Consider the following 27,986-nt stretch of genomic DNA (forward strand, 5'->3'; position numbering starts at 1 on the left):
AACACAATTGGAGTCGTTATATTCCCAGTGGATGTCATGTACATATTTATTTACTTAGACACAAAGACAGCGCTCTATTTCTCTGTATAGTGGTGTAGCAGAGAACAAATGCACTTTGAATTTTTAACCAGAGTGTAAGATAAGGGTGAGTGTATTTTGCAGAAGATACACAGAGGTTGTTGTTAAATCTCATTCTGCTGTAACTGGATTCAAAGTTTAATCACAAACACACATTTACGACTACAGTTGTTTTCGACTACAAACCACTTACTGGTTTAAATATACATTTAAAGCTCATGCCACATAATGTCAATGTAAAACTAAATAAATTGAAAGCATCAGCTGGGAGGTATTTGAAAAGAAAACTCTGTGACGGGCCTAAAAATTATGGCAATGAAAAGGAATTAAAAAAAAATTGTGCAGAGGTAGCAGCTAATCTGTACGACTACATGGCACAGTTCAATTAGAGTCAGAATGAGGAGGCAACTGAAGACAAACACTGACTCGAAGCAAAGGTGGAGCCCACGGCCATTTTAAAATGTGCAGCTGGAATGAAAGTCAGTCCGATGTTGATATTTAAAAGGTCTATCAAGTACGGGTGCTGCACAAATTTGATCATTAAAAACCAAACAAACAAACATCATTCATTCCAAAGAACACATCAGCCAACACAGAATTAGTTATGATCTTAAGGCAACTAAACGTTTTCAGCAGCAAATCACATTCATACGCTGGCGGAGACGCCTCACACAACTGGGTTAACAGACACAAATGCAAAGGTTACAACACAACGGAAACACAATCACAACGGATGAGATCGACTACAGATGTTGAGAGTAAAAAGGGCAGACTTACTTTGCGTTGTTAAGTGAGCACTGAGCAGTTGTTTGTGAAAACCTTGACTATTTGATAGCTAATAGCTGTAAGTAACTCTGCACTTTTCCATCATCAACGTCCATTGTTGCTCACTTCCATTGTGATTGGATTTCTGTTGTGTTTTTTTGCGTTCAGGTTTTCTGTTAAAGTGTTTGGGTGGGACGTCTCGGTCACCATACATTCAAGTCATTCCCATCGTTTGTAAAAGAAAAACACTGAGTTGATAAATAATGAAACTTTGGCCTCTCTTGCACACCACTGCTACCTTCTGTGAGAACATGTTAGATGCATGAAGCCCTCATTTAAAAAAATGATCATCTCCTGTGAGCTGGACTTCATGACTAAGACATGAAAAGCCTGAAGTCGTTCCCTTGCCATGACTGACACCCGAGACACATCCAAAAGAAAACACGTCCTGTATAAAACTCTATAAATACACAAAGGTTCTATAAAAACTCACAGATGACACATGGCAGGAGGTATTATGTTCCTAAGCAAACGTTCCTTTACCTGTTCTTTGAATCGGATGTAAAGGCACGTTCACACATACACAAGCGTGAAGCGAATGTTGTGGGGCAAAGTCAATCTAAGTGGAACTCCCCTGAAACATTTGCATGTGTGCGAGCGGGGCCTTAGTCCTCTACGCCCACCACAGCCAAACATAAGTAGTGATATGGTTTGCAAACCCAGACATGGGCGTCCTCTCTATCAATGATATTAAACTAAAATTAGTTAAAAATCAGTTTTCACACAACATTGTGCGACAGTTATATCACATAAACGCTGACCTCATTAGGTCAATAAATCATCAGCAAAATAAAAGTCATTGCTGCTTTGTTTCTTTCACAGTCAGAACTGAGCCCAAGTTCAATTTGAAATCCTTACTGAGTTACATAAAAACTGAAACATTTGACCATTAGGGTTTTATCTAAAACTTGAATGGATTGATATTATCTTAAAACATATTTGTTTCAAATCACTTATCATTACATACATAAGAGGAATTCCAAGTTGGAGCATGAATATTGGTGGTTTACAAATGTGTGCTATCTGTGGGTTTAAACTAGACTTGCAATAGGTGGGTTGTTTACATTGAGACAGAAACTCAGTAGGAACTTCAAATGAAATCTGACTCTGATCTGATCTGTGACATCCCCGCCCCCCCCACACAGAAATACTGCTTTTAAACTAAACATCAAGTCTACCCATCAACAAAAGAAAAAGTGCAATCCCAAACTTCTGTGTAAGTGTCGGTGTGCACCAGCACACATTCCCTGTATCTATGGTGCGCTGTCATCGGGCCTCTTGAGCACTGCGCTGTATTTCATCGGAGCGCTGTCGTCTTGTAGCTGCACCTCTACCAGAGTGAAGAGTGAAATGATCTGTAAAGGAAACAACAATGTTATGCTGATTCTGCAGATGACAATGAAACTTGGTGAAAGGGAGGAATATAGGTCAGTAATGAACCCAGAACATTTTGAGGAGGATCCAAGATCAGGGGGCAGAACTAGGATTTTTCACCCCCCATTTTCTTTAACATCGTAGATAAGGCTTTCTCAGAGAATAATGAATGAATCTTGATAAAAGATCCAAAAAAAGAGTTCAATTGGTTTCATTAGGAGATTGTTGGGCCTTAGGGTCCCTGCTGTACTGAGTTTTCTCCTGTCACTTTCATATATTATCGAACCATGCTTAGGTATTATTTTAAAAAGAAGACGTACATGATAGATATGAAACCTTCAATCTCTTTCTCCATTTGTATGTGCATTAAGTAACTTAATCTAAGCGCTGGTCAGACTGTAACAAAAATCCTTTTAGTGGCTGTGGTTCTCACCTGCTCCACTGGAGCTTTCTCTAAGTCTTCTGGTGTCCAGATCAGGGTCAGCTCAGATTTCTTTCCCACCCTACGATGGTGAAATGAGGCCAGGCCCGCAACAGACTGAAAGTGAAAACAAATGGTTTCAAACCGGTCAAGATGAAATTGTCACAGGACACTCACACTTTCGCTCTCTGGACCACCTCATTTCTTTCCTTTTTTTAGTAAGTAAAAGTGAGCGTCCATCTACACAGTTACATGATTAAGAACATATGCAATAATGTGATTATGAAGCAAAAAACTATAAAAGTTTTCCTTAAATTGAGTGCATCTGAAAAACTAAAAGTACTAGTATGCACAAATTTCCTGAATATATTTAAAGCTGTTATTGGAGAGAATTGCAGCTGACCTTGCAGTAGATGCGTTTCTGTACTCCGTAGCGGAGAACCAGCACATCAAACGACTGATCCAGCACCCCCATCACCATAGCCTCAGAGTCCAGGGGGCCACACTCCTGTGGAGAACAAACAGACCTTTGAATAAACTATATCACATTTAAATCATGCAGCTGAATTGCTCAAAGCATTTCTATATTTAAGGACGATACATTATAACCCACAACTCTATGATCACAGCCCAGGGTAGAAGCCACAGGAAATACTACTCTCAAAATATAATAATATGAAACTGTGGTGAAGAATAAATGTCCCATATCAAAAAATACTAAATGTTTCCTAAGACTTAAAGATTAAAAAGAAATATCACAAATGATGAACTTGATATAGAAGTATTTGGTTAAAATCACACCTGACGGTGTGTTGTTATTTTGTTACCCACCTTTACATAAACTCCAAAGAAGAGCTCCGAGCTGAGCTCCTGGACTCGCTTTGACAACGTCTTCTTGTCATTACAGTGCGATGCCTGTTTTCCCACTTCCTCTGATGACAACCTTAAGTGAGGCCCACACTCTGTATGAGAAAGTGGAGAGGAAAGACATGAACAAAATAAGAATGAGCCAGACAAAATAAATAATTCATACATACAGGTAGGAAGTGCGTAAACAACGACAAAGGCAACAGGAAGAACATTACATCAAGTCAGAATCAAGACTGAGGCTGCTTTGATCTTTTCTACATTAACAACCAGAAATGTCCTAACCCTAACACAATGAAGCATTGTCCTTGACAAAGAAGGCATTCTGTTATCTGCTGAAGTGTGTGTGTCTTAGAGAGGCTGTTTCATAATGAAGGTACACACTCAGGGAAGAAGCCAGCAGCCGGTGCACAATGATGTCAGCGTAGCGCCTGATGGGCGAGGTGAAGTGTGTGTAGAAAGGAACGTTGAGGGCGTAGTGCTTGAACAGAGGCTCGTCCTTCACTACGCCTGTGGAGAAGTACAGCGCCATCTGGAAAACACCAACAATCCAGATTAAATACATACACAGATCCTAGAGATTAACAGTGTGTAATCTGGGAGATAAATAACATTGGTTCATTAAATATTACAGATTTATATTCAAGTTGTCTTCACTTATCAATCCCATAAATATTATTTTATATTTATAACTGATTGAACAACCATATCAAAACTTTACATCACAATTGACTCATTAGGTTATTCTTCAGTTTACATGCAAAAGTCAATCCATCACAAATTGATAATAGAGCTAAATATTTGTCTTTATATCGATTATGAATATGGACAATGCTTTTCTGCAGTACAACTGAGCTCCCACCTGCATGGGTCTGGAGCACATGTGGGTGAGGACTTCTTTTCTGTAACTGGAGTACTCATCATCACCAAGAGTAGTATTGAGGCTCCTCTGCATAACAAAAAATAATTCCATCATTAATATTTTCAGGTTTCCTTTAACATCTTTTTCATTTGGGGACTGAGATGAATGATTGTATTAGGACAACAAATAACATATGTATATATAAACAGATAAAATAAAATAATGAATAGTTTGTGATGAAACAGGCCATTTCTGTTTTTCTACATGTAATTATTATTACTTTATGCATTTCTGTGTCCATATGTTAATTGTGTGGGCGGGGTTGACTTAGTCTACAGCCAGATTGGTTACAGAGGTGTGTCATCGGATCCACTTCTTCGGTCTTAAGTCGGTTGGTACACAGGAGCTTTGCCTAAAGCTCAGTATAATCTGCTTTCGTTTAGCCAATAGTTAAGACAGCGAAGCTATTAAATAAAAAAATATATGTAGGTATACAGAAATACAAATAAATGTAGGAATGTATTAATGAATGAATTAATGTCGAAATTAGTTAATAAATGCAGAAATAAATATACAAATGTAACAATACACAAATAGCCTTTTTCATCACGTAATTATTTTTCATTTGAATTTAACGATTTTATTCTTTGTGCGATGATGCAACACAGATGACAAACATTGTGAGAAAAGGGACAAATGGACAATTTAACACAATTTCCCCCCAATTTTGAGCCGAATCAGGTGACATCTGCATCATGAGCACCTACATGCAATGCTCCTGCAGACGACAGGTCAAGGTCGATGCCCAACTGCTCACACAGCTCCTGCAGCTCATCCACCATCTTGGCTTTTGGTGGAGGGTGGCGCCTGAGCAGGGCCAGGTCAGGAAATTTGCGGTAGATGTGCTTGGCGGTGGCGATGTTCGCAAGCAGCATGAATTCTTCCACCAACCTAGAGAAAACAGTTAAAGTGCAACAGAGGAGGAATTTAAGAAGAGGGAGGAATGGAGGTTTGATCAAAAGAATGCATTTGAACATAAGTTATAAATCTGCCTTGTCAAATATTTGGGAGAGAAACAGAAGAACACAGACACAGATGCATCTGAGGAGGGTTTGTTACTCACTTGTTGCTGTCTCTGTACTGATAAACATAACAGCCCTGAGGCATCATGGTATCTCTATCCAGGGTGAAAGAAAGTTTCATCTAGAATGAAGAACACAATGCAGGTACACAAGATAATGTTATGAAGCTGCCAAACAGGAAAATCTGGATAATTGTCAATTTATCTTTGATAATTGTTCTTATTTGGAAATAAAGTAAGAAATATCAAAAACATTGGCAGGGTTCTATTTATGAAAAATGAAAGAGATTGTAAAGATTCCAAAAAATATGATGAATTACAAAGACCGTATGAAATTCTCTTTAGAAATTCACCAAAAAGTCAAAAACCCTAAAATGTTAAGATGATTGAATTGAATATGCTTCCTGATATGTTTGAAGAAATGGTACCCAGTTACCTCAACTGTATTGATTGGGCTGCAACCCCTTAATCTCCCGAAGTGTATTGTGGACTCAAACACTACCCTCACCCCTTCATCGGCACAGTGTTGAGTAGATAAAGTGGATTTTTCTTTTTCTTTGAACTATCCCTAATGGACCTGTATTGAAAACTCAAATAAGTTGAGTTAGGAGACATGATGGTATCTTTCTGACATTGCTGTCATGGACCAGTGTGTAGTACGTTGTTTAGAAAAGGCAGCACAGAATAGTCAAATAGCAGCATGTGGTACTGACCTGGTCGAGCCTGAGGGCTCCGCCTGAGAAGCGTTGAGCTCGGAGGTTCTGTGCAATAGAGTGCAGGTTGAGCACAGCCTGGTGGATCTCATCGATGGGGTGCACAGGGTCCACAGGGGGCAGCTCCCCAGCGGAGAACAGTTTCTCAGGGGCCTCGATCATGCTCTGAGCATGGTCATAACTCAATTTCACACAGGAGCGGATCACTGAGCGGCCAAACCACTCACTCAGGATCTGGAGAGTGGGCAAGTGAAGTGGAACCAAAGAGATGAAATAAATCAATCAGCAATCCTACCCTTCACCCCTCTATATCTGTGACAATTATAAACAGCTCAGCCAATTTTTAATTTATCGTACCTTCCCCTCGGGTGTCATTTTCCAAATGACAGAGAAGGTAAGTCTGTCGGTGAGAGGGTTGAGACTGCACAGCTCCTCACAGAGCAACCGAGGTAACATGGGGATCACCTGGATGATGAAAAAACAGGTGAACACACGGAGTATACATACAAACAGTTAGGCTGCAACAGAGAAATTGACAGTCACATCAGTAATATGTGGATTGCTGCGAAGGTTATGGTCAAATACTTTGATGAAGCATCTTGTTATAATTTTGTGTTGCAGCAGGTGTCCTCACCTTCTGAACCATGTACACACTAGTTGCTCTTTGGCTGGCAATGGCATCCAGAGCATTGTCCTCCTCCACAAAATAGCTTACGTCAGCAATGTGAACTCCCATCTCAAAGTTTCCTGTTTGAAAAATATCCAGTGTAAACATAATATAACCAAAGCGTCATAAAATAACAACCCTTCATCATGAGCATCACACATCTTTAATCAGAACACATCATCATCATCATCATCATCATGAGAGTCAGACAGCAGTTTACCATCTGGGAGTTGTTTACAGGAAAGAGCATCATCCAAATCTCTGGCAGTGGCGGGGTCGATTGTGAAGATACACTCGTTCCTTTACGTAATGAAAAAACATTGCACAGTGAATCTTGTTGTATGGACACATGGTCTTAATTAAGATTTGATACACTTGCCTGCTCTTATTGGATGAAAAAGCTTGAAATTATAAGTAGTCCTATTATATTGTGCACTGTAAATAATATACAAGTGGTGTAACAGATCAATCCCAGGAAGCATTTAAAGTGCGGATTAACTGCAAAGATTACATATTAGTGTAAAATGCAGTTTTACTGGTTGCGACTTTTTTAAGTAATGATAGACTGTGAAAGCCATGGGTATGGACAAAAGCGTGAGCATTAGGCAATATGAAATTGCTGCTCTGCAAAATGATCAAATCCTCGACTCAAAACAACCATCTCATCCAATCATGAGTTTTGGTGATCCAGAGCATCTCAAATTATCCTCAAGTTAAAATCTATATCTATTCAAAAAGTGTATATATATATTCCAATTCAAAAAGCATATTTCATAATAAAGAGGGAGGGAAGGGTACATAGACTTGTAGTGATTTCACAGTTGTACCTCAGGTCTCTCCTCTTCTTCAGCTCCTCAGGTGGGATGGTCCAGGGAAGGTTCTTGGGCAGGCAGTCCAACACGCTATCTGAGAACTCAGAACAATCCACATCATACTCCGTCAGGATGCCCTCTGTCTCCGGTTCGATTTCTCCAGCTTGACCCAGAGTCTTAGCCAGTCGTCTGAAGGGGAAATCATTAAGAAACAATCAGAGTGGTTGCAAGGTTAAATCATTTACCGCTACGTGAATCTATACACACCCTTCTGCAAAGTTGCTGTCGGCTGACCAGTTGGTGATGCGACAGATGAACAACGTGTTAATGTAGTCCCCCGGGCGGGAACTAAAGTCGGCAGGGCAGTCAACCAGGGGAACGTTAATGCGAGGCACCCGGTGGTCCACGGGGGCAAACATGGCAAAGGGCTTGTCTGGTAGGAACTTGATGAAGCCTGTCGCTGCTCTGGAGTGTTTCTTCTCAACAATGTAGACCACCTGGTAAACAGACACAAAAGGGAGAGAGGAGAACAGTGAGGACTCATTTCCAGAACAGTAGCATCTATTCTGTGGGATATTTTTTAGCAACTTGTTTTTCTTTTCTAAATCTCTGTTGTTTTAACCACTTAGATAAATTTAATGTGCACAAGAATTATGAGGAAAAGGCACTGCTGATGAACAAGAGAAATAAAAAGCAGAACCTTTGTAGTATAAGAATGCCATCTGTAAATCCCCAGGTTTTTCAGTAAAGGCATCTCAAATGGGTGAGTTACACTTTGTTTTATTATCAAGTATGAACATTAGACTAAGGATATAACAAATTAGCCAGGCAGGGTATGGACTGAAATCTTTAAAAGACAGTTGGTTTGTTAGGTTGGTCGCGTTAGATTTTTTACACTGCACGTTAGTAATTAGTGAAAATCTGATCTTGCTCTGCATATTGAAGATAAGTAGAAACTCACTTTAGCTGTCTTTTGGAGTATTTCCCCGTTGGACCGAGGGGTTGACGGGTCTTCAAGGAGTCCAGTGAGGAGGAGAAAGATGATACAGATTATGAAACTATTAAAATTAAAGATCATCTGTGATTGACACGCTCTTCAGATTAGTGAATAGTCATTGAAACAGTGTTTTACTGACAGGTACCTAATTGAAACAGAATTATAAGTTTGGGTAAACACACTTCCTGAATTATGATTTGCAATGGCTGCTACATTGACTACTTCTTCACAGTACCTGTGTCAGTGAGGCTGATATTCTGAACCTTGCTTAAGAGTTCATCCTGGTCCCTACAGCGATCGCCCACAGTAGCACCAGGTCTGGGGGTGTGCTCTTTCTTCTTCTGGGGTGTTTTCACCAGATGTTCTCTCTGTGTATCTGACTCACTGGTGCCCTCACAGTCAGTATCTGACCTCACAACCTGGACCGACACAAAGTTTGAGATACGAAGCTTCACACTATAAGAACACTGTACTGAAAAATAGGTAATTGTACTTTACCTTCCACTGCTCTCGAGGAAGGACTTGTAACACCACCACATCTCCGTTCAGCGCTCTGTTGCGAGCTACAATCCCATCCAGAAATATGTCCCGCAGGCCATCCTGCAAACACACAAGAGATTTCTAACTTCTCTGAAGACCGATGTTCTGGTAATGGCTAATACAATGAAACCACATGCAAAGTCACACTTCCTCATATACAACCGGATAGCAACCAGTCGGTTATACAGAACTAAACCAGCTACGGAGGCTGGAACAATTATTTACTGAATTCATTTGCGGTGCAAAATACCTGGAAATTAATAAAATAATTTAGCCCTATAAGCTAAATGAAACTTACAGGAGAGGGGATGAAAGCTTCCTGGTACTTCTTAGGGTTGATTCTTAGTTGTCCCTGTAGAGGAAGTAGGCAGAATTTGACAATTAACTTGAAGAAAGTGTCCTTGAGGCTGAATTATCAGAGATGGTAAAACAATCTGCCACAGGTTCCGGAGGCTCCACGCCTGTTGTATTTCAACTAGTTTCGTGCTCATTTGCCTTACATTGACATTGAGTGAAATGACAAAGGGACTCAGGGTGGGTCTGTATCAGTCAGGTAATTTCAAGACTTCACAAATTTGTGATTGAATGTTACAAATTCATGGTTTACCCCCCCCCCCCCCCCTTTTAAAATGACAGTAAGGTAAAGGGAGTTAAACGGGACAAAAATACAAAATAATCCTAATAATAATTTTCATTAAGTTGCACTCATGACATTATAATCAAATAGATTATTAAACGTAGAAAAGTAGCATGTCTATATCACTTCACCCCCTGTGTAATGTTGTATGTTTACTATGGTTTAGGAAGAGTTAGAATGTACTTGAATAAGCTCTCCTCTCTTCAGGCCATGGGAAACGTCCTCAGCTGTCATGTAAGGTTCAAACACTTGTTTCCTGGATCCTTTTCCTCCTTTGTTTTTGCCTTTGTCTGCTGGAGAATTGGTTGTCGAAGCTAAAAAGAAATGGAAATTTATATAATCCATGACAATACAATGTGTCTACACCTGCTGAGAATGAATATGTCAACGGCACTTTACCTCTGATCTGCTGCGTTTTCTTGTCTTTACCATAAGGAGACTTTGGCCTTGAAATTTGAGTAATCGCTCCAGGCACTTCTGGGCTCTTCTCTTCTTCTGCATTCTGGGGCAGATTCTTTTTCTTCAGCTTCTTCATCTTCTCTTGTTCCTGTCCACTTGTGCCGGCTTTCTTTGGGGATTGGGGACGTCCATCAAAGTTGGGCTCATTAGAGGCAAAGAAGTCCTTATTTTTCTTCTGCTGCTTCTGTTGTTTGTGGGAATCACTAATCGTGACAGAGCTAAACTCCTCTCCAGACTCAATGTCTCCATCTTGGCTGGTGGTGGTGTCCCTCCTCTGTCCCCGTCGCTGTCGGTCAGTGATATCTTCCTTCCTTTCACAGTCCTGCAGCACAGTGCGCCCGCTCAGCTTCTCCATGTGCAGAGCCAATGAACTCTCCTCTCCTTTACTTTTCAAAGATGAGGGGGAGAAGTCACTTGAATCGGAGAAATCATTAAGCACTTGGTCCCTTTTGCGCTGGGGTATATTCAGCCTGTCACTCTGGGTTTTGACCAGCGTGCTTGGCAAATTTCCTTCCCTTTGAAATGACAAGTCCTTTGCATATTGGTCGAGATACGAATTGAACTTGCTGCTGCGGTGCTGGCTGAGAAGTCTGGCATAAGCATCTTTCTGAGGAGGGGTGCTTGTCTGATCGTGTTTGCGCCTCGGCTCTCGATTCATGTGAGCCTTCTTAGATTGCTGAGGAGAATCCATGTGGCAATCCGTTAAAGATGCTGCCTCTGAAAAAGCACAGAATAAAACAGATTTAAATGAGAAGGTGGCAAACACCAGGGAGCCCAGACTGGACTGGTTTGCTGAGATCAAGCAAAGTTGCCTCATATGAAATATTTGATTCCAGAGCATTGAAAGATGGGACAATTAATTTGATTAATTAGAAAAATTGAGTAAATATGCTGTTATTCTAAAGTCGTAGACATCACAGTTCTTTGAATGTACTGCTGTTTGTTATTGTCATGTTATGGGAACTATTCCTCTTTGTCCTGCGTATTGTGTTAAAATCTGAAAAGCTTCAAAACGATATTAAAAAATAATGTGTTGCCCCTCGGCATGAGTCAATAAATGTGACTTGCATTCAAGTAGCTTTGTTTCAGGATTAATGCTCATCATTCGGGGAACTCGAAATAGAAAGGGGAGATCATCATGTAAACCTCATGTGAGGAATGAAAACAGCTGACATGACGTAGTCCACTGATCTAAACTCACATGGCCATCGCATCAACATGGCTGTCATGCAACATAGTTACTGTTAGCTTAGCACCCACGAACGTTAAATGAGAGTAGAGCTGTGTCATCTCATCGTCTTTGGTAGAGCCTTTCTCAGGGTAAGCTAGCTAGCAGCTAGCCGCTCGCTAACATTACATGGCAGATGTTAGCAGAGCAGGACTAGCATCGGCTAGCAACTTACAGCGCGGAGGGTTGGTTCAACGTTGAATAACAACTTGTACGTCAGACAACGACAAACGAGTGAAAACCACACAGGTGAACCCACAACATGTCTGACATTACCTGTTCCACTGGGTGTTAAACTGTCTGCTTGCTGTTCTACTGGCTGTTAAACTGTTAGCTTCAGGGCAAAGTGCTAACTGCTACTCTGCCTCCGCTGACATGAGAGGTTTCGGGCAGGCTGCATTTAGGTGCAGTCGGAAATGTCACAATCAGCCGACATCACAGAAATGTCCCGTCTAGATATCTTTTCAAAAACGTACCCATATACTATCAACAAAGAATCACAAAATAAAATGTAGCGTTATGTACTTTTAAAGTGATTAAACTGAAGTTTTTTTTTTAAGTATTAGTAGAGCAAATAAAGGAGTGTTGATGATGTTTGAGTGGAGGCTCCATCGACATTGAATGTAGACAGATGTTAGAGCAGCTTGTTCATGAACATGGCGTCACATGTTACACTGACACACGTGTGTTGAGTATCATAACAACGTATTATAAAGATCTCTCCATACAGTGACAATTTGAGCCTGTCAGGTAAATAAGGACAGAAACTGACATTGTCCAACATTTCTTATCCTGAAGTCAGAAATAACTGAGATGAGCTTGAAAATAAATCCAGTGAAATCCTCATGTTGGGACAAGTGTCTCCACAAAATACACAAACTGTTCATAACAACAGGCCCAACATGTCCACTTTTTTCAAGACATCATCTCTCACACACTTTCTCCAGCTGTCACTTTTCTCTGCTGTGAACCTCCCAACATTACACAAACTGGACAGAGGGTGGTCTCTGGTTCGTATCCACGGAGTGACAACAAAAACAACATACCTGGACGGACAACACCTGGAGAACACCTGGATCTGTTCCACACTGTCAAAGTGCCTACCCCACCCCACTGTCTAAGTGCCCCTGAGCAAGGCACCTTACTCCCCTAACACATGCTCCCCGGGGCGCCGTGCATGGCTGCCCACTGCTCTGTGTGTCCTCCTGTGTACACCAGATGGGTCATAGCAGAAAACAAATTTCCCCCCTTGCATGTCGTGTGTGTGTGCATGTGTGTGGGACATAAATGTATCTTATCGTATCTTATCTTACGTATGTATAAAACGTCACTGTGTCAATTTTCTATTGATTATCTTCAAATATTTATTCAACCTTTTCCGCTCTGCTGTTTATAGACTCTTATTCAAACTGTAAATTTGTTTCCATTATGTCAAATTGGTGATTCTGTTCATTTATCTACAGCAATGAGGTGAGCTTCTCACCTGTTTGTTGGTTTGTTAGCCAAATTAAATAAAAAACAAGACAGATGTTTATTGTGTATTAAAGCAGAGATAAGTAGAAACAACATAACTTTTTCTTCTAGTTACACCTGGTTTGTCACAGAGGATATGATCCATGTGTTGGACTCATGGACTGTAAAGGCTTTGCCTGGGATGTTCTGCTGTTATACTACAGCACCACCTGTGGGTCCTGTTGTCTGATGCAAGTTCAGAGTTTTGATATTTTGTGTCAAAGAAAAACCCTGATTTTAAATCTCAGACTAAAAGTGATTTAAATGTGTTTAACTTTGTGTCGAACAAAATCAATTTGTGATCTGAATCCAGGAACTTTAAGCACATAAACAAACAGATACCCAGAATGTGGTTTTGCACACACATGGATATATACTGACGAACGAACGTTGAAAATAATGAAGGCAAACTTAAATACACTATATGTGACTCTTTATAGAGTGTTTATATATTCTGGTTGGTGTAGTGTCATTTCAATGAACAGATTCTTCATGTGAGTAAACACAATTGGTCACGAGTGACAATATTTTGGGGCTGTGTGGTGGTTGGCACTGTCCCCATAACAGCAAGTAGGTTCCTGGTTTGAATCCCGGCTCAGAGGGGGTCATTCGTGTGGAGTTTGCATGTTTCATCTGCTGAGTGTGTTTGTGTTCACTATATCGGACAGAATAAAAGAGTTGGAGGAGGTGGAGGAGTGTGAGAGTGTCTGCAGACACTGTGTCAAAGGACAGAGCAGTGGCAGAGCAGATACACTGATGTGTCCCATCCAGGAACACACAGGGAGCATTGTGGACTGGACACTGTGTGACAGTGGAGCTGATCCCAGAGCGGCTAACCTTCTCTGATTCCTCTAAAGCTCTGTCTCCACTCTGCCTCCCAGCAACAAGGCCCAGTCAGAGCCGCTCTACACACAGGCTGCTGCTTCTTCAGCCTCTGCGGATCATAAGGACACAGCTCAGCCTCCATCCACACAGACACTGTCCTCTTCACACTCACCTTTACAAAGATGGCGGCTACAATCTGTTAAGTAGAAGAAGACGTCAGTGTTTAATGAGACTCACTTCATCAGCTGTGGGTCAGTGATGCAGCACATCAAGTATAAAGAGCGGCAGGGACTTGAGTCCTGTTCAGAGGTGGAACAGCTTCCTCTCTGCTTCATGTTCACATGTCAGAATAAACACGTTAAGAGCTGCATACACTTTTACCATCAAGGACCTATGGACCTATTTTCAGGAACCTGACTGAGTTCATCTGGTATTTTGGTGACAGGATGAGTCGGAGCATCTGGAAACAGAGAGATCGAGATGCAGTGGGTGAGTTAGCGGCTGAGATCAACATAACCGACCAGACATTGATTTAAACTTCCCTTATCCTTCCCTTTAAGGAGAGTGTGCACCACATAACAACGTGGTGTCACTTTGGACAGTGGTCGGTTATCAGATTAAACCTGAAGTTAATCTGAAAACCACAAATCCTGTTTAGTAGTACAGACTCTGGATCTTTAGTGGGATCCAGTTCTCTCAGAGAGGGGTTGGACCTCAGGACCTCGGTAAATTTACATGCGGTATATTAACATAAGGTTTATTTACATACTTCGTAATTACATAGTTTATATTTAATATATTTAAATTCTTCATATTTAAATACTTCATATTTAAATACTTTATATTTACATCAGGATCCTCTCTACGGAGGCAGCCATGTTTTTTTTTTTTTACAGTAGTCCAAACTGGATAAACCAACCTTTTGAGTTTTTATAACAACTGAAGCTACCACAGCTTGGAGGGGGATGGTGCGTTGAGGGATGTTCAGCTGCAACATGACACTTCACCACTAGATGTCACTAAATCCTACACACTGCAACTTTAAATGCTTAACAGACTTTTACTTCTTCAGAGTTTATACGATCATAATCACTTCATTTCTATCAAGGAAATACGTGGACATCAGCCTCAGGTAATCTCTGTGAAGTCTCACTTACTATTATTCATTTTCAGGTGACAAACAAACAAATACATTATTCTGCATGTTGGCTTATTTAACACACGCATGACACATTCAGTAAAGTCTGTTTAAGATTAACGACGTAAAAATTGGATGTAGCCGACAAGTTTAGTTTTCACACATCCAAACTAATACTCTAAAAGAGCTTTGGGAGAAGTAATGCTACTTAAAACAGCTGCTCTCAAAATGCAGATTTGATGTTAGATATTCACGTTTCAGTTGATCGCAGTAAATCAGTTTCTGCATGATGATAATCTGTGTTTGGGGTAAAATTAAACTATTTAAATCAACGTTACTACACTGTACAGCCACAATAACAAAGTCTACCTCAAAGAGTATCCCACTGCAGCAGCTGCACTACCGTTATTTCTGAAACAATCGTCTAATATGACATTAATACGGCCCCGTTAGATGGTATCTTGCCTGGAGGCTAGCGGGGCTAAGCTAACAAGTCAGGTACAGAGACACATGCATTCTCCTCACTACAACACATATATCAAATACAGTATTTTACTTAATAGAAACTTGAGCACAGACGTCTTAGACTCCTCAACCAGGACAAGCAGCCGAACAACAAATTGTAAATATTAGTGCTGTCACTTTAACGCGTTATTAACGGCGTTAACGCAAACCCATTTTAACGCCGTAAGGCCGACATGAAGTAAAAGGAGCGGGCGAGTGTGTGTGTGTGCGTCTGTGTGTGTGGTTCCAGATAGCGCACCGTAGCCCCGCCCCCTACCCCGCGCACTCGCTCAGAGAGACACAGTGAGATCAGAGTAGGCCGACACTTGCCTGTGTATTTTGTTTGTTTGTTATTTTGTTGCTTGTCTGTTTGAGAGGCCTGACTGCTATGTTCACAGCAAACTTGAAAAAAATAAAATATTAAACCATGGTTTAACTGCACTATAGGCCTTGTTTACCTGAAATGTGCACTTTCTAATTTTATTTTGTAGCGCCCTGTTTGGCAATGTTGTTTTTCAATAAGATAAAACATTTGCATAAAGCAAGCCAATCCACTTGTCCAATTTGATAGAGCATTAAAAAAAAAAAAAAAATTATGGGGAAAAAATAAATGAAGGGACATTTAGAATAGATACAAATTTGCGATTAATCGCGATTAATTTTGAGTTAACTATATGACATTAATGCGATTTATCGCGATTAAATATTTTAATCTCTTGACAGCACTAGTAAATATGCATCCGAATTTGTGAGTGAAAAATTCTCGACACACTCAGGTCCCGTTCAGTGCTTCTGATGTACAGCCTATGCTCCAGTGACCTGTTAGCTCAGGTGAGGGCGAGCAGGCAACAAGCTAACAGCTGTTGATGTCCATCAAGTGACAATTATGCATAATTTCAAACCTCTATATTATCTAAGCGAGCGAGTTAGAAAAAGATTCACTGCCCCTACAGTGATCATGAAGAAGGACCCGATTGATTGAACCAGGCTCTAAACAGGTTTAATTCTGCTCTAAACCCTGGCTTTTTAACAAAGTCACTTGGAGCAAGCCTCAAAGTGGCCACTCTTCAGTTTTCAGCTTTTTGCACTTCCGCTCAGCCCGGGATGTTGCTGCTTGATTGAGAGAGATCATTAGAAATCCAGTAACAAACCCAGTTAAAATACCAGTAACAAACCCATAAACAAACCCAATAACAAGACCAGTGGTCCATTATTCCTGTGTTTACTGTGAATGCAACAAAACAATTGAAATAACCTGGTTACAACCGCTAGAGGGCAGCAACCACCAATCATTCTATTTATATATATATAAATAGCAATTATTGTGTGTGTTTTTGTGCAGTAGGACCTTATGCAGCATGAACACTGATTTAAAGCGCACCAAAGCCCGCTCACAAGAGGTTGGGTTAAGCTATAGAAGTTGTAAAATAGGTAGAATAAAGTAAAAACAATTGAAAAACCAGAAAAATATCAGAAAATGAAATAAATTCACACACACAATGACTGTGTTGTCTACAAATATACAATGAAACACTAAGCCAGGACTGCAAATAGGAAACATCAGATAAATAGTGCAAAAGAATATAAATGGACCTGATACCAGAGGCACTGGCAGGGTTTAGTAAAAAAAAACGTGCTCTAAATACCTAACGAGCACTCTGAGCACCAGTGCCCCTCAGAGTGCTCATTAGGAATTTAGTTTGGATGGTTAGGTTTGGGGTAAGAGGCTAGGGAATGTATTATGTCGATGAGTGTCCGCACTAAGATAGAAGTACAAACATGCGTGTGTGTGTGTGTGTGGATGTGAATGTGCATGTGTATGTGTAATTTTATAGACAGACTATAGTTCTCCGTTACCCCTTCATTTGCTGGTGGTTCTCTTCTCTCTGCTGAGAAGTGGATTTCATATCCGTCTGTTCACGCTTGCTTAGTGGGTATGCGTGTGCGCTCGTGTGTGCAAATACACACACCCTTCACCATGAATCTCCAGGGTTAGTGTGGGAGTGCTTTTCGGTCAGACAACACTAGCTATGTGTTTTCGTAATCGTTCAGTTGGAGCTTTCAGAAATTTGAGAGTATGATTCACGTGAGGTTTACGTGTCTCACCTTGAGAAAGGCACAGGATTATTCACCTGCATAAATGAACTCTCACAAATATCCACACACACTCACAGGTTGTGATTAAGTTATTTCAGAGCTTTGCAATATCAAGGAGAATACATATCACGTCTGATGGCTGATCTTGTGCCAAAGACGTCATTTGGAGCCAGAGTCTGAACAGCGGTGATCTGGGGATGGAGCTGTAGTGTCAAGGTCCTGACGATGCAAGCTGTTAGTCTCAGCTGTCAATCCCTGTTTTTATGACATGAAATAACTAATCAAAATGTCACTTTCTGTCAAACAACTCCTAAGATTGAGGACAACAAGATACCACACTTAATTTGACAATAGATTTTCTTTCGAAAGATACATTTGAAAGCATAACAATGTCAACTTTTCTTAGGTAAAACCTTATTTGAGCCCTGGTCCCTCCTGCGTGTGTGTGTATGTTAACGCATAAGACCTTTTTTTCCTTCCCCCTGCTTTCTGGGGTAATCTGAAGGAACCTTGGGGAGAACAGAGAGCGTGGGTGAAGGAACGGCTGGTGCAGCAGCCTCGCTCAATGTTGCGGTCATACAGACCGAAGTTGTAAAGCATGCAGATGAAGCAGCAAATAACTATCAAATATTCATCAGGCCAGGGGAGGCAGTGCAGCTTGTAAAAGAAGATGAAATAGAGGGAGTGTGGGGGGGCAGGAGAAGTTACTTCATACAGTGTGTCTCGTCTCATTTCCATTCATGCTCCCCTTTAACTATTTTTCTGATTCAACTTCTCCACCATGCATCTTCTCTGATGGAGCCTGTAGGTTGCTTGGTTATTTATCTCGATGTATAAAATATAGGGAAGTGTTGATAATCATTTATGTCCTTTACTGGTACTTTCTTGTCAGCGGTATCTGTCTTGTTACTGGTTTTTCATCCGTCTTTGAGTGTATGACCTCTGCGTCATTACACAGGGCTGATTGGTGTGGGAGATGTGGATACTACCGTTTTAGCTTTAGACCCTTCAGGGCCAGGTAATACCTTCCGCTACACTGGCTGCAGTGAGCAGCGGGCAGATCTCTGTGGTCACCACCTTCCACTGCCATGGCAACGGCCTGCGAGTCACCCCGGGCGAGCTGCACACAGCAACGACCATTTACAGTCTGGGGCTGACTCCTGATCTGTGGTGTAGGGGGAATGTCAGAGTCATGACATGTCAGAATGTCCTAGATGGACGTATGCACTCAGGCACACACACACAAACACAAACATACAACCAATGCTTACAATGTTTTGTAACTATTATTGTACTTTTATTGTACATACTTGCCTGTTATGACTATGTAGCTGTATCTATATATATATAATAGAAAGTATGTCTACATCTCTGCTTGTCTGGAACAATGCTTAAAGAGTGGTGATGCTTAAAATGATATCACTCAGTTAGTGTTTTAATTCTTGAATTAATGCCAATTTTTACGTTAGTTTTTTTTATTTATGAAGCACTTTGTTACTTTGTGTTGAGAAGTGCTAAACAAATGAGATATAATAATTATTATGATTATCTTTGACAATTATTATTTTTATAGTGAAGACGGTAAGGTTTTTAATACAACATGCAGCAAATGTTCAAATGTGTGTCTCCATTATAGTTACCTCCAGCTTTCCTTATGATTCGGTCTGACAAACACGCTCCTCCATCTTAATCTTCATCATCACCACCCACCACCCTCGCATCTCTTCTTCCCACGGGCGCTACTTTCAGCACCGGACAGCTCCAGTCGTTTCCCACGCTCCGCCCACCTCCGGCAGACTGGCAGCGAGGAACAACCACACACGCCGGTGGGCGACACTTCAATTGGCCTATTACGGTTTTATTGGGTGGGACGGAACTTCGGGGGCAATTTGCCTCGTTCCTCGTCATCCTACTCTTCTCACATGGATCTCAAGAGAGAGACACTCGGCTCTAACGGCGCTGCATCTGAACGGACTGCTGAGGGGTCCGTGCTGTCTGATCTTGAGTTAACGCACCGCTGGATCTCCGTGCAGCTGTTTGGATTAGATGGTGGTGTTGTGACACGCAGAAGAGGGGAGAGAAAGTGTTGTGGTTTCTGAAGATGCGCTGGACGAGAAGTGGGTATCAATCATCGTGTTTAGCCTGATGATGGGTATGAAATCCAGGGCATCATCTTATGTGTGCGACTCTAAGTGTCTCATGCCGTGAACCAGCGGAACACCTGAGAGTGGCTTTGGTTATGATCAACACTTTTCCGAGTGTCCGCGCTGTCTTCTCTCTGCCCGTAAAGAACGCGCCATGGTGGCCCTACTGCTCCTGGTGGCCCCGCTGCTCCTGCACACAGGGCTTGCTCTGGGATCAAACTTCGGTTATGTGGAGTGGTCCGACAACGAAAAGGACGAAAAGAGTCCACCGGTCTTAAGCACGCAAAACATCAACAGGGAGCCGCCCCACCACCCGACCTTATACCCAGTGCCATCCACCGAGCGCACGGTGGTGGCGCACAAGATCGAGGAAGACCTGCCGCGGGTGGTGACCGCTTTCCTGCACACAGGCGACCCCTCGGCGCTGAGACAGGTGAACTGTTCTCGGAGGTACGAGCTGAGCAGCCTGCGGGGCGGCCTGCACGTCGCCTCGCACTACTCCCTGCACAGCATCCTGGACACCGTGGCACACGCCACAAACTTCCTGAACGCGATCCTGCAGGCCAACAGGTCCCGGGAGCAAACCCTGCGCAGGGACATCCACTGGTACCACGCGCTGGTGCAGAGCATCCTCGAGGGGGACCCCAAAATCCACAGGGCGGTGGTGTCCTTCCACACCGACGCTCCGACGCCGGGCCCCCACATGTTCCTGCAGGCAACGAGGACCGAAAAAGAGGTGGTGCTGCGGGACCTGTCCAGCTTTGCGCACCGGCAGATGAGGAGCAGGAGCCAGGAGTCCGACTGGTTTAACGAGTTCAGGGACGGCAGGAGACCGCACTTGCACAGAAGAGTCAAAGAGAGTGGAAGTTACCTTCTGGACAAGAACCAGATCAAGTGGTCGGCACCGTATCTCGAGTGTGAACACGGGGCGTTTGTGCCCTACTGGCTCCTGACCCTGTCTGCTGGTTTCTATGGACTGAAGAACAACTCTGCTCCGGAGTTCAGGTGAGAAAGTGTGGGTTTGAAACAGAGAGAAAGGAAGAGGAGGAGGAAAGATGTTTGGATTCGTTTTGGTTTCATAATGCAGAAATAGGATTTAATATATTCATTACATTAATAGGGTGTTCTACACACTGTAAAATAACATAAAAAAGGTATTTAACATTTATCTATTATATATATATTTGAATGTTAAATTACTCTACATTAATTCTATGTAAAATCATTCATGCGTATCTGTATCCTAAAAAATAAAACAGCATCACAGCCAAATCCAATACAATTGAAATAAATAATAACATAAACAAAATAAATAAAACATAACATGTCTACATACTGTTCATGTGGTGTCATCAAAGTGTCTCTAGACCCTGACATTCAAATTCGACTCAAAAGGGCAACATTTACACAATCTTGCAAGATCATTGAAGCTCACACATAAATGCATATATAAGTAAATAACATTTAGGTTGCAATTCATTTGTTATTGTTATTTTGCCACTATTATATTGGCAACAAAATAAAGTAGAATGAGTTGTTTTTGAGTTTAAATACTCACAAACTTTCCAAAGGGCGATAACGTCCATCCTTCAATTCATACCACTGCACTGATTAACGCAGTCAGCTCTCAGCCACAGCTATTAAATAGAAGTACCTCATATTGATTGACAATAATGCACTGTGTGATTTAATGTAAGTATGGATCCTGCTGAAGTGAGGCCTTGATGCAGGAAACAGATGGTGTAAAAGCTGCTTCACAGACACAGGTACACGCTTCATTTCATATGCTCACCTGTCAAAGCACAGCTGTGCGTCTCTGCTGCTGTATCCTGCAGCCTAATGAACACTGCAGGCTCAGGGTCTGCTGGGGAAGGGATTGACACAAGCTGGATTTTGTGTTCAGTGTGTGTGTGTGTGTGTGTGTGTGTGTGTGTGTGCGTGTGTGTGTGTTTGTGGGGGGGTGTAGGTGCATAAAAACAACGAAAGATCTCGTATTTCAAGGCTTCAGTCCAAGAGTGTCTGGAAAAGATCAATTTATTCATGAATAAACAATGAAAGATCCACAACCGCAATATACGGCCTCTCTGAATTTCATGCGCACTTGACTCTCACATCAATCTAAGTGGAGACGTATCACACAAGATGTGCAGTTCAAGATAACTCCACTAGTAAATCTTCGGGACACATTAGAAAAACAGAGATTGGTGCTTGACAATCACTCAATTTTTTTAACCAAAATTCTAATTTTGGAGGTTCGGATACATATATTGCTCCGTGGTTTGTAGGCAGCAGTCGTGCAAGCGCCATGAGCCTATGTTGGCAAGAACCCACGCTACTGACGTGTCCCTGAGCAATATGCTGCATCACCACCTGCTCCAGGGACACTGATGCCATTTTTATGTTCGCCTGACGAAGATTTCTGCAGCGAGACCAGATAATTATCCGTTTATAATCTTTATCTTCACTTTCAGCTTACATCCCATTTGCTGCAACAGCTCAAGAGTTAAGTGTCTGCTGTACATCGCTGTAGCAATCTGTCAGTGGTGTTCTGCTCATCTCCAAACATCTAACTCTCAACATGCTGTGATATTTAACCAGATGTGAAAGTTGGCAGCTCTGCTTTGTTGCCAGTCATCTGATGTGTCATGCAGGTGTCGTTTATATGAATCCAGTGAATCAATTCAGTCATTAAATAGTCGACTATAGTCAAACTAGGCCAAGAGGGTTTTGAGTGAGTGTCAAAGGACTTGTAAACTGTCACATTATTTTTACAAGGGACAGACTGGAGGTTTATTTCACACATTTGAAAATACAAAAAGAGGAGAGGAATCCAGAAGATGAACAGTAAATTCCAGTATGCTACAATAGAAAACAGGTTTTGGTTGACTGAATCATTAATTAAACTAGAATTACCAGCCTGCAGTTGGATGCCTACAACAACCCAAGCAGTTTCAGTCCACACATTTCTTTCCTCCAGACTCAGGTCACTGCGACCTTTGACCTATGACACAGTGACAAAAAAATAAAGAAAACCTTTTCAACATGCAGAAAGACTTTGACTTGGCATTATTTTATTTTGTAGCCATTTCTAAATTCAAAAAGTAATTTCTGTCTTTGTCTGTGACGTCAGAAGAGGGAGCCACAGGTGAATGAAGGGGGAACATAATAAAGTGGTTATTTACGACCAGCGTGCCTTTAAGAAGGATAAACACTCTATTTGGGTATAAAGGTCGGCTGCAGCGTCACAAACAGATGCACGCTGACGTGGTCTGCAACTTTAGGTGGGTTATTCCGTCTCACGCCTATTAGGACATTTCTACAAATAGAAAGTTTGTTGGTTTACGATAGAAAAACGTCAGCGAGTGTAGATGATGGATTCAGTTCCACCATTTTATCATCCTTCCACCTTAAGGCATCCACCTCCTCGTCTTTTCTCCCTCTTTTCTCGCTGTCCTTCCGGGCCGGATTTAGAGGAGAATACAAAAAGCAATGGCCTTCAAATTTCAATGATAGTTGCAGATGTGAAGAGGAGTGAGGAGTGAAGGAGGGAGAAAACCTTGAGGCACACTGTGTATATCCAGTGATGCTCTAACTACCCTGTCAATAAGAACCACAAGAATGTTGAGACATCCAAAATATCTAATGACACCATCCCTCTGTGGACTGAGCCCTCAACAGACTCAGCCTAGGTTGGATTAAACTGTAGCAGGCAGATGGAGACAATGGGTTTCAGGATCATCTGCAAAAAACAAAACCATAATAAAAGAGAGAGACAGGGAGAGATAATGTGTGAATCTGCATCTGGTTCCGATGGTGGAGGACAAGGGCAGGACAGGGTAAATCATAAATGACTAAATACTGACACATTTCAATACTTTGTGTAACATACAGATAATAATGCAGGTTATACAGCAGTAATATGTATGAGTTCAATATATATTTTTAATATTTGTTTTTTATAATTACACTTTACTCAACACACCTCTATAAATATGTGAAATGTGTGAAAAAGTTTCTGCAGCCCTCTCATCCACACCTACTTATAAGAATCTGTCTCCCACTTTACTGCTCTTCTTTCTGTTGTTGCTCTCGAGAGGGGCTCCACATATTTACAAAATTGACTGGAGGGTTTTTGGTCTCTGGCCCCTTTTGTCAGATTAAACACAAATCACCTCCAAAGACCTTCATGGCCGGGTTCCTTTCCATCAAATAAATCACAGCACAGACATCACTAGACCGGGTTACATCTGCACTTTGAATTAAGCCATATTAGTTGAAGTCCAAGACGGTTTTCCTTCAATGTAGTATTGCAGTCACATCCCTGAGCAGTATTTAACACAATTTATTTACCAGCTTAGAGCTGTAATGCCTCACTGCTGCTAAGGAGAAGTTGCACCACTTCCACTTCCTGCAGAGATGTTTGGGTCTACACAAATTGATACAAATTGATATATATATATCAATTTGAAAAGTTGCACCACTTCCACTTCCTGCAGAGATGTTTGGGTCTACACAAATTGATATATATTTATATGTATATGTGAAAAGGTGAGGTGCAATGTGATCCCTGTGACAGTAGAGCATATATACATATACTGTATATATGTACATACACATAAATTAAATAACATCAATATCTTCGCTATTCCTTTAAATCCCATGAAAATAGATAATCCAACAAGAATGACACTCACCGCATTTATCATTAAGTTCCAACCCTATCTCACAATGTTAAAGAAAATAAAAATAATATGCCTGGATCCATCCCTGGACCAACATGTAATGGGTTCTTCCCAGACCCATGCCTCATCCTTCAACCAGGTTTCAGTGAAATCTGTTAGGCTTTTTATATATTATCTTACAAGCGACATCTTCGGTACACTGTCTCTTTAACTTTAATGACCATAGCTGTTGTTTGTCCCTCTGATACAACCCATTGGCAGGATATTTGCCACAGATTGTGTTATTATAATTCTGACAAAGTAAATCTCTTGCTTGGTTTAGTCACGAAAACGGCCCGGTTAGTGATCCTTAGGGAAGGATCCGGGTCTAATATAAGTCTATGAAAAGTTGGCTTATAATAGCTATAACTAACAGAACTGATATACCCATGGTTAAGGTAGTAGAATCATCACGATCATGTCATGGTTAAAAGAACCCCTTTTTTCAAAGCAACACTGGATTGGATTTAGATTGACACTTCTCCAGATTACCAGGCTCACCAGGGCCATAGATGGGACCAAATATCACACTATAAGCTATTGGCTGAGTAAAGATAGAATCGCCAGCATGAGGTTACTTTATGTGTGTTTTATTTGCAGAGACAGAAAGCAGCACAATGAAACGGTCAGACCTCCCATCTGACCTTTCGCTGCAGCAAACAAACCTGAGCAGGCACGCTTCAGCGCCGCTCTCTGCAAAACAAGATGTGCAATTGAGCCCTTAAATTGAGTTCTGAAGAGGTGCTCCGCTCGCCTTTACGACTCGCCAGTGGAACCACAGCGAGTGGGAAGCACAACACTTGCGTGTATCGTCCTTCACGACATCGCTATACCAGACGCAATGACCCGCTCTGTGATGACTTATCGGATGCATCTGAGCCTTAGGAGTGTCTTCTGTTCTCTCCCAGCATGAGGCTCTGATTCATCCGTGATGATTGGGTTTTTTATATACTATTTATGTTTGATATTGGCAGTTTGAGAAAATGATCTTCTTTATCTGCTTTATATACTCCATTACAGTCACAGTTACACAAAATACAAACTAGAAACCAGGGGCTGATCCATGGGCAGGGTCAGGGGGGGCACTGGCCACAGCTGAAATCTGATCGGCCCCTAAAGTAAAAAAAAACAACAAGTCACTTTTAAACAAAACCAACAATAAATATGACAATTGGCTAAGAATAAAGAATGTTACACTTTATTGAAGAACAAATGTGCTTGAACAATTTGAAAAAATTGTTGACGAGTTGTGCTCAAAGCCATAAAGTCAACAGTCAGGCATGAATGACTTAAATGTAGGCATATACATATACATAAAAATCCTGGATTCACAACTGACTTAGAGAGTAATAACTTAATAATAATAATACCTTATCTTGTGTAGCACTTTTCAATTCAAGTAACAAAGAGCTTTACAACAAACAATACACAATTCACCAACAGAGTAATACATATCTCTGACAATATCTCCGCCTGGGTCTGGATTTTTATTTGGATCTGCACCAAATTGCACACACTCTTAAATATCTTAAACATGTCTGTATTTGTAACAGAGGTTCCATGAATTATTTTCTGAGAAGTCAACTCAAATTTTGCCAAACACCCAATCTTGCAGTATTAAAGAAACCATTATGGGTTCTTCCATGACCCATCCTTCCACCAAGTTTTCACTGAAGTTTGTCCAGTCATTTCTGCATAATCCTGCAAACTGACAGAAAAACAATCAAATGCAGAAATACGCAAAAAATGCTTGGCTGAGGGGAAAAGGTCTGCATTCAGCATGGTGTCCATTTAATCCAGATCCAGACATTGTTCCCAGTTCCAAGGCTTAATCCGATCTGACAGGAGAAATCAATTCAGATTACATTTGAATTACTGGGCCCACCGTTTTAAGAATAGAGAGAATACAGATAAAATGTTAACACAAACTGTTTACTCTATGTTGGGTTGGAAAATTTAGTTTTCTAAAAAATAAGGCAGAAAGCTTTGTGATTTCATATTGTGTTGCATTTTTTTTAAACCAAATAAATACTATACTATAGCATTTCTAAAATAGCATAACCTTGTTTCTCAAGTATTTTTTTAATATTTCAACCTCTTCTCTGTCTCACCTTTCTTTCCCCTTATCTCCCTCCCTGCCTTCATTACTCACCTCCATCATTCTGGATTTCTTTCAATCTATTTCATCAATTTCTGTCCATTACTACACTCCCTTTTCATTCCGTCCACCCTTGACCTCACTTCCCCTGAGCGTCGCTCTTCCTGTTCGTTTTAATTTTCCTCTCTTTCACTCTGACCTCCTCTGCCTCTTCCTCCTCTTTCATCCTCTACCTCTACTCTGATTTGCTTAACCCTGCAATTTCTTTTCCCCTCTTTCCTTTTTTTGACACCCTCAAAATTGCTTTCCCTCATTTTCTCACTTCTCACCTTTCTCCTCTGTTTAACCTCTCTTTACATTCCCATTAATCTCCTTTCTTTCTGTATTTTTCCCTTCTTATTGTTTTCACAATCTACTGATTCTGCATCTACCCCAATTTCATTCAATCCCTTCATAATTTCAATGTTTCCCTCCACACTCCGTTATTTCCCCCCTCTCCCCCCCCTTCTTCTTTCCTGGGCACAGAGGTGTCGTTCGTGTGGACGTGAACCTGCAGGACGTGGACATTGACCAGTGCTCCAACAGTGGCTGGTTTGCTGGAACCCACCGCTGCAATCTCACCAGTATGGAAGTGAGTCTTTCACAATTAGTAATAACTGGAAGTTTCTGTCAATTGGATGTATTGCAAAGGAAGTGAATCTCTTTCTGTGTTTCTGTTCCATTCAGATATTTGTTCAGCAATAGATCTTTCAGGGCCTATTAAGTAGATAAATCCACTTTAAAGCCCTGAAATTAAGATGGTGATAATTTCCAACAGTAGTGGTTTAGATTAACTGTTGGATATAATCACTGGTTTCTGTAATATTCTTAATTAAAGTGTCCTGGAGCTGCTCACTCACTCTAAGAACGTTTCTACACCTGAAAGTCCAAACTGAGGTTCATGACTTTGTTATGTTGGTTGATCTGGTTAGTGTTGGTGTCACTTAAGACTTTGTTTTTTCATGGCTTCCCTGGGTTGCTTTTATACTTGACATTGATTGTTTTGTGAGTCTGACGTTACCAACAAAGTTATTGTTCTCAAACATTTAAAAGAGGTGAAGAGCCGATCGCGTTTGTTCTACGTCTTCTTTTGTTTAATGCTGTCTCAAATTCCCTTAATCGGTCAGACAGACGGGAAATAAAAAAAAAAAGGGGGTTCCACATGGTGCACAATCCAAACCATAGTTTGGTTTGATCCGCACAGAGGCCACATCTTATGGTTAGACTAAATTAGCATGTTTCAAAGGCACCTTTCACACCTATTATTTTGATTCTGACTAAGCTGAATAGTCTGAAGGTCCCGACCAGACATGGTTGGTGTGAAAGAGGCCTAAGAAAAATGGTTCA

General features: G+C 41.2%; 2 protein-coding genes across 2 annotated transcripts in view; one reads left to right on the top strand and one right to left on the bottom strand.

Moving 5' to 3' along the window:
- On the bottom strand, positions 1 to 11,941 carry dis3l2 (DIS3 like 3'-5' exoribonuclease 2). The gene is made up of 21 exons (XM_062404443.1): positions 11,838 to 11,941; positions 10,274 to 11,050; positions 10,058 to 10,188; positions 9,536 to 9,589; positions 9,196 to 9,297; positions 8,933 to 9,116; positions 8,662 to 8,711; positions 7,968 to 8,197; positions 7,716 to 7,889; positions 7,109 to 7,188; positions 6,856 to 6,968; positions 6,579 to 6,686; positions 6,222 to 6,455; positions 5,551 to 5,630; positions 5,195 to 5,378; positions 4,428 to 4,514; positions 3,950 to 4,097; positions 3,530 to 3,660; positions 3,102 to 3,206; positions 2,711 to 2,815; positions 1 to 2,258 (listed from the first exon to the last, which is right to left on the bottom strand). Exons 2-21 carry the CDS (start codon positions 11,022 to 11,024, stop codon positions 2,157 to 2,159), a joined length of 3,153 nt encoding a protein of 1,050 aa, XP_062260427.1. The 5' UTR covers positions 11,025 to 11,050; positions 11,838 to 11,941; the 3' UTR covers positions 1 to 2,156.
- Positions 11,942 to 19,817: 7,876 nt separating this feature from the next.
- Positions 19,818 to 27,986, top strand: part of gpr158b (G protein-coupled receptor 158b) — a 61,147-nt gene continuing 52,978 nt past the window's right edge. Inside the window, exons 1-2 of the mRNA XM_062403568.1 lie at positions 19,818 to 20,786; positions 27,126 to 27,231. Coding sequence (XP_062259552.1) covers positions 19,936 to 20,786; positions 27,126 to 27,231 — 957 coding nt within the window. The 5' untranslated portion in view covers positions 19,818 to 19,935. The remainder of the gene's footprint in view (positions 20,787 to 27,125; positions 27,232 to 27,986) is intronic.

The sequence above is a fragment of the Platichthys flesus genome, chromosome 14 (genome assembly GCF_949316205.1).
Source record: "Platichthys flesus chromosome 14, fPlaFle2.1, whole genome shotgun sequence".
Lineage (NCBI taxonomy): Eukaryota > Metazoa > Chordata > Actinopteri > Pleuronectiformes > Pleuronectidae > Platichthys > Platichthys flesus.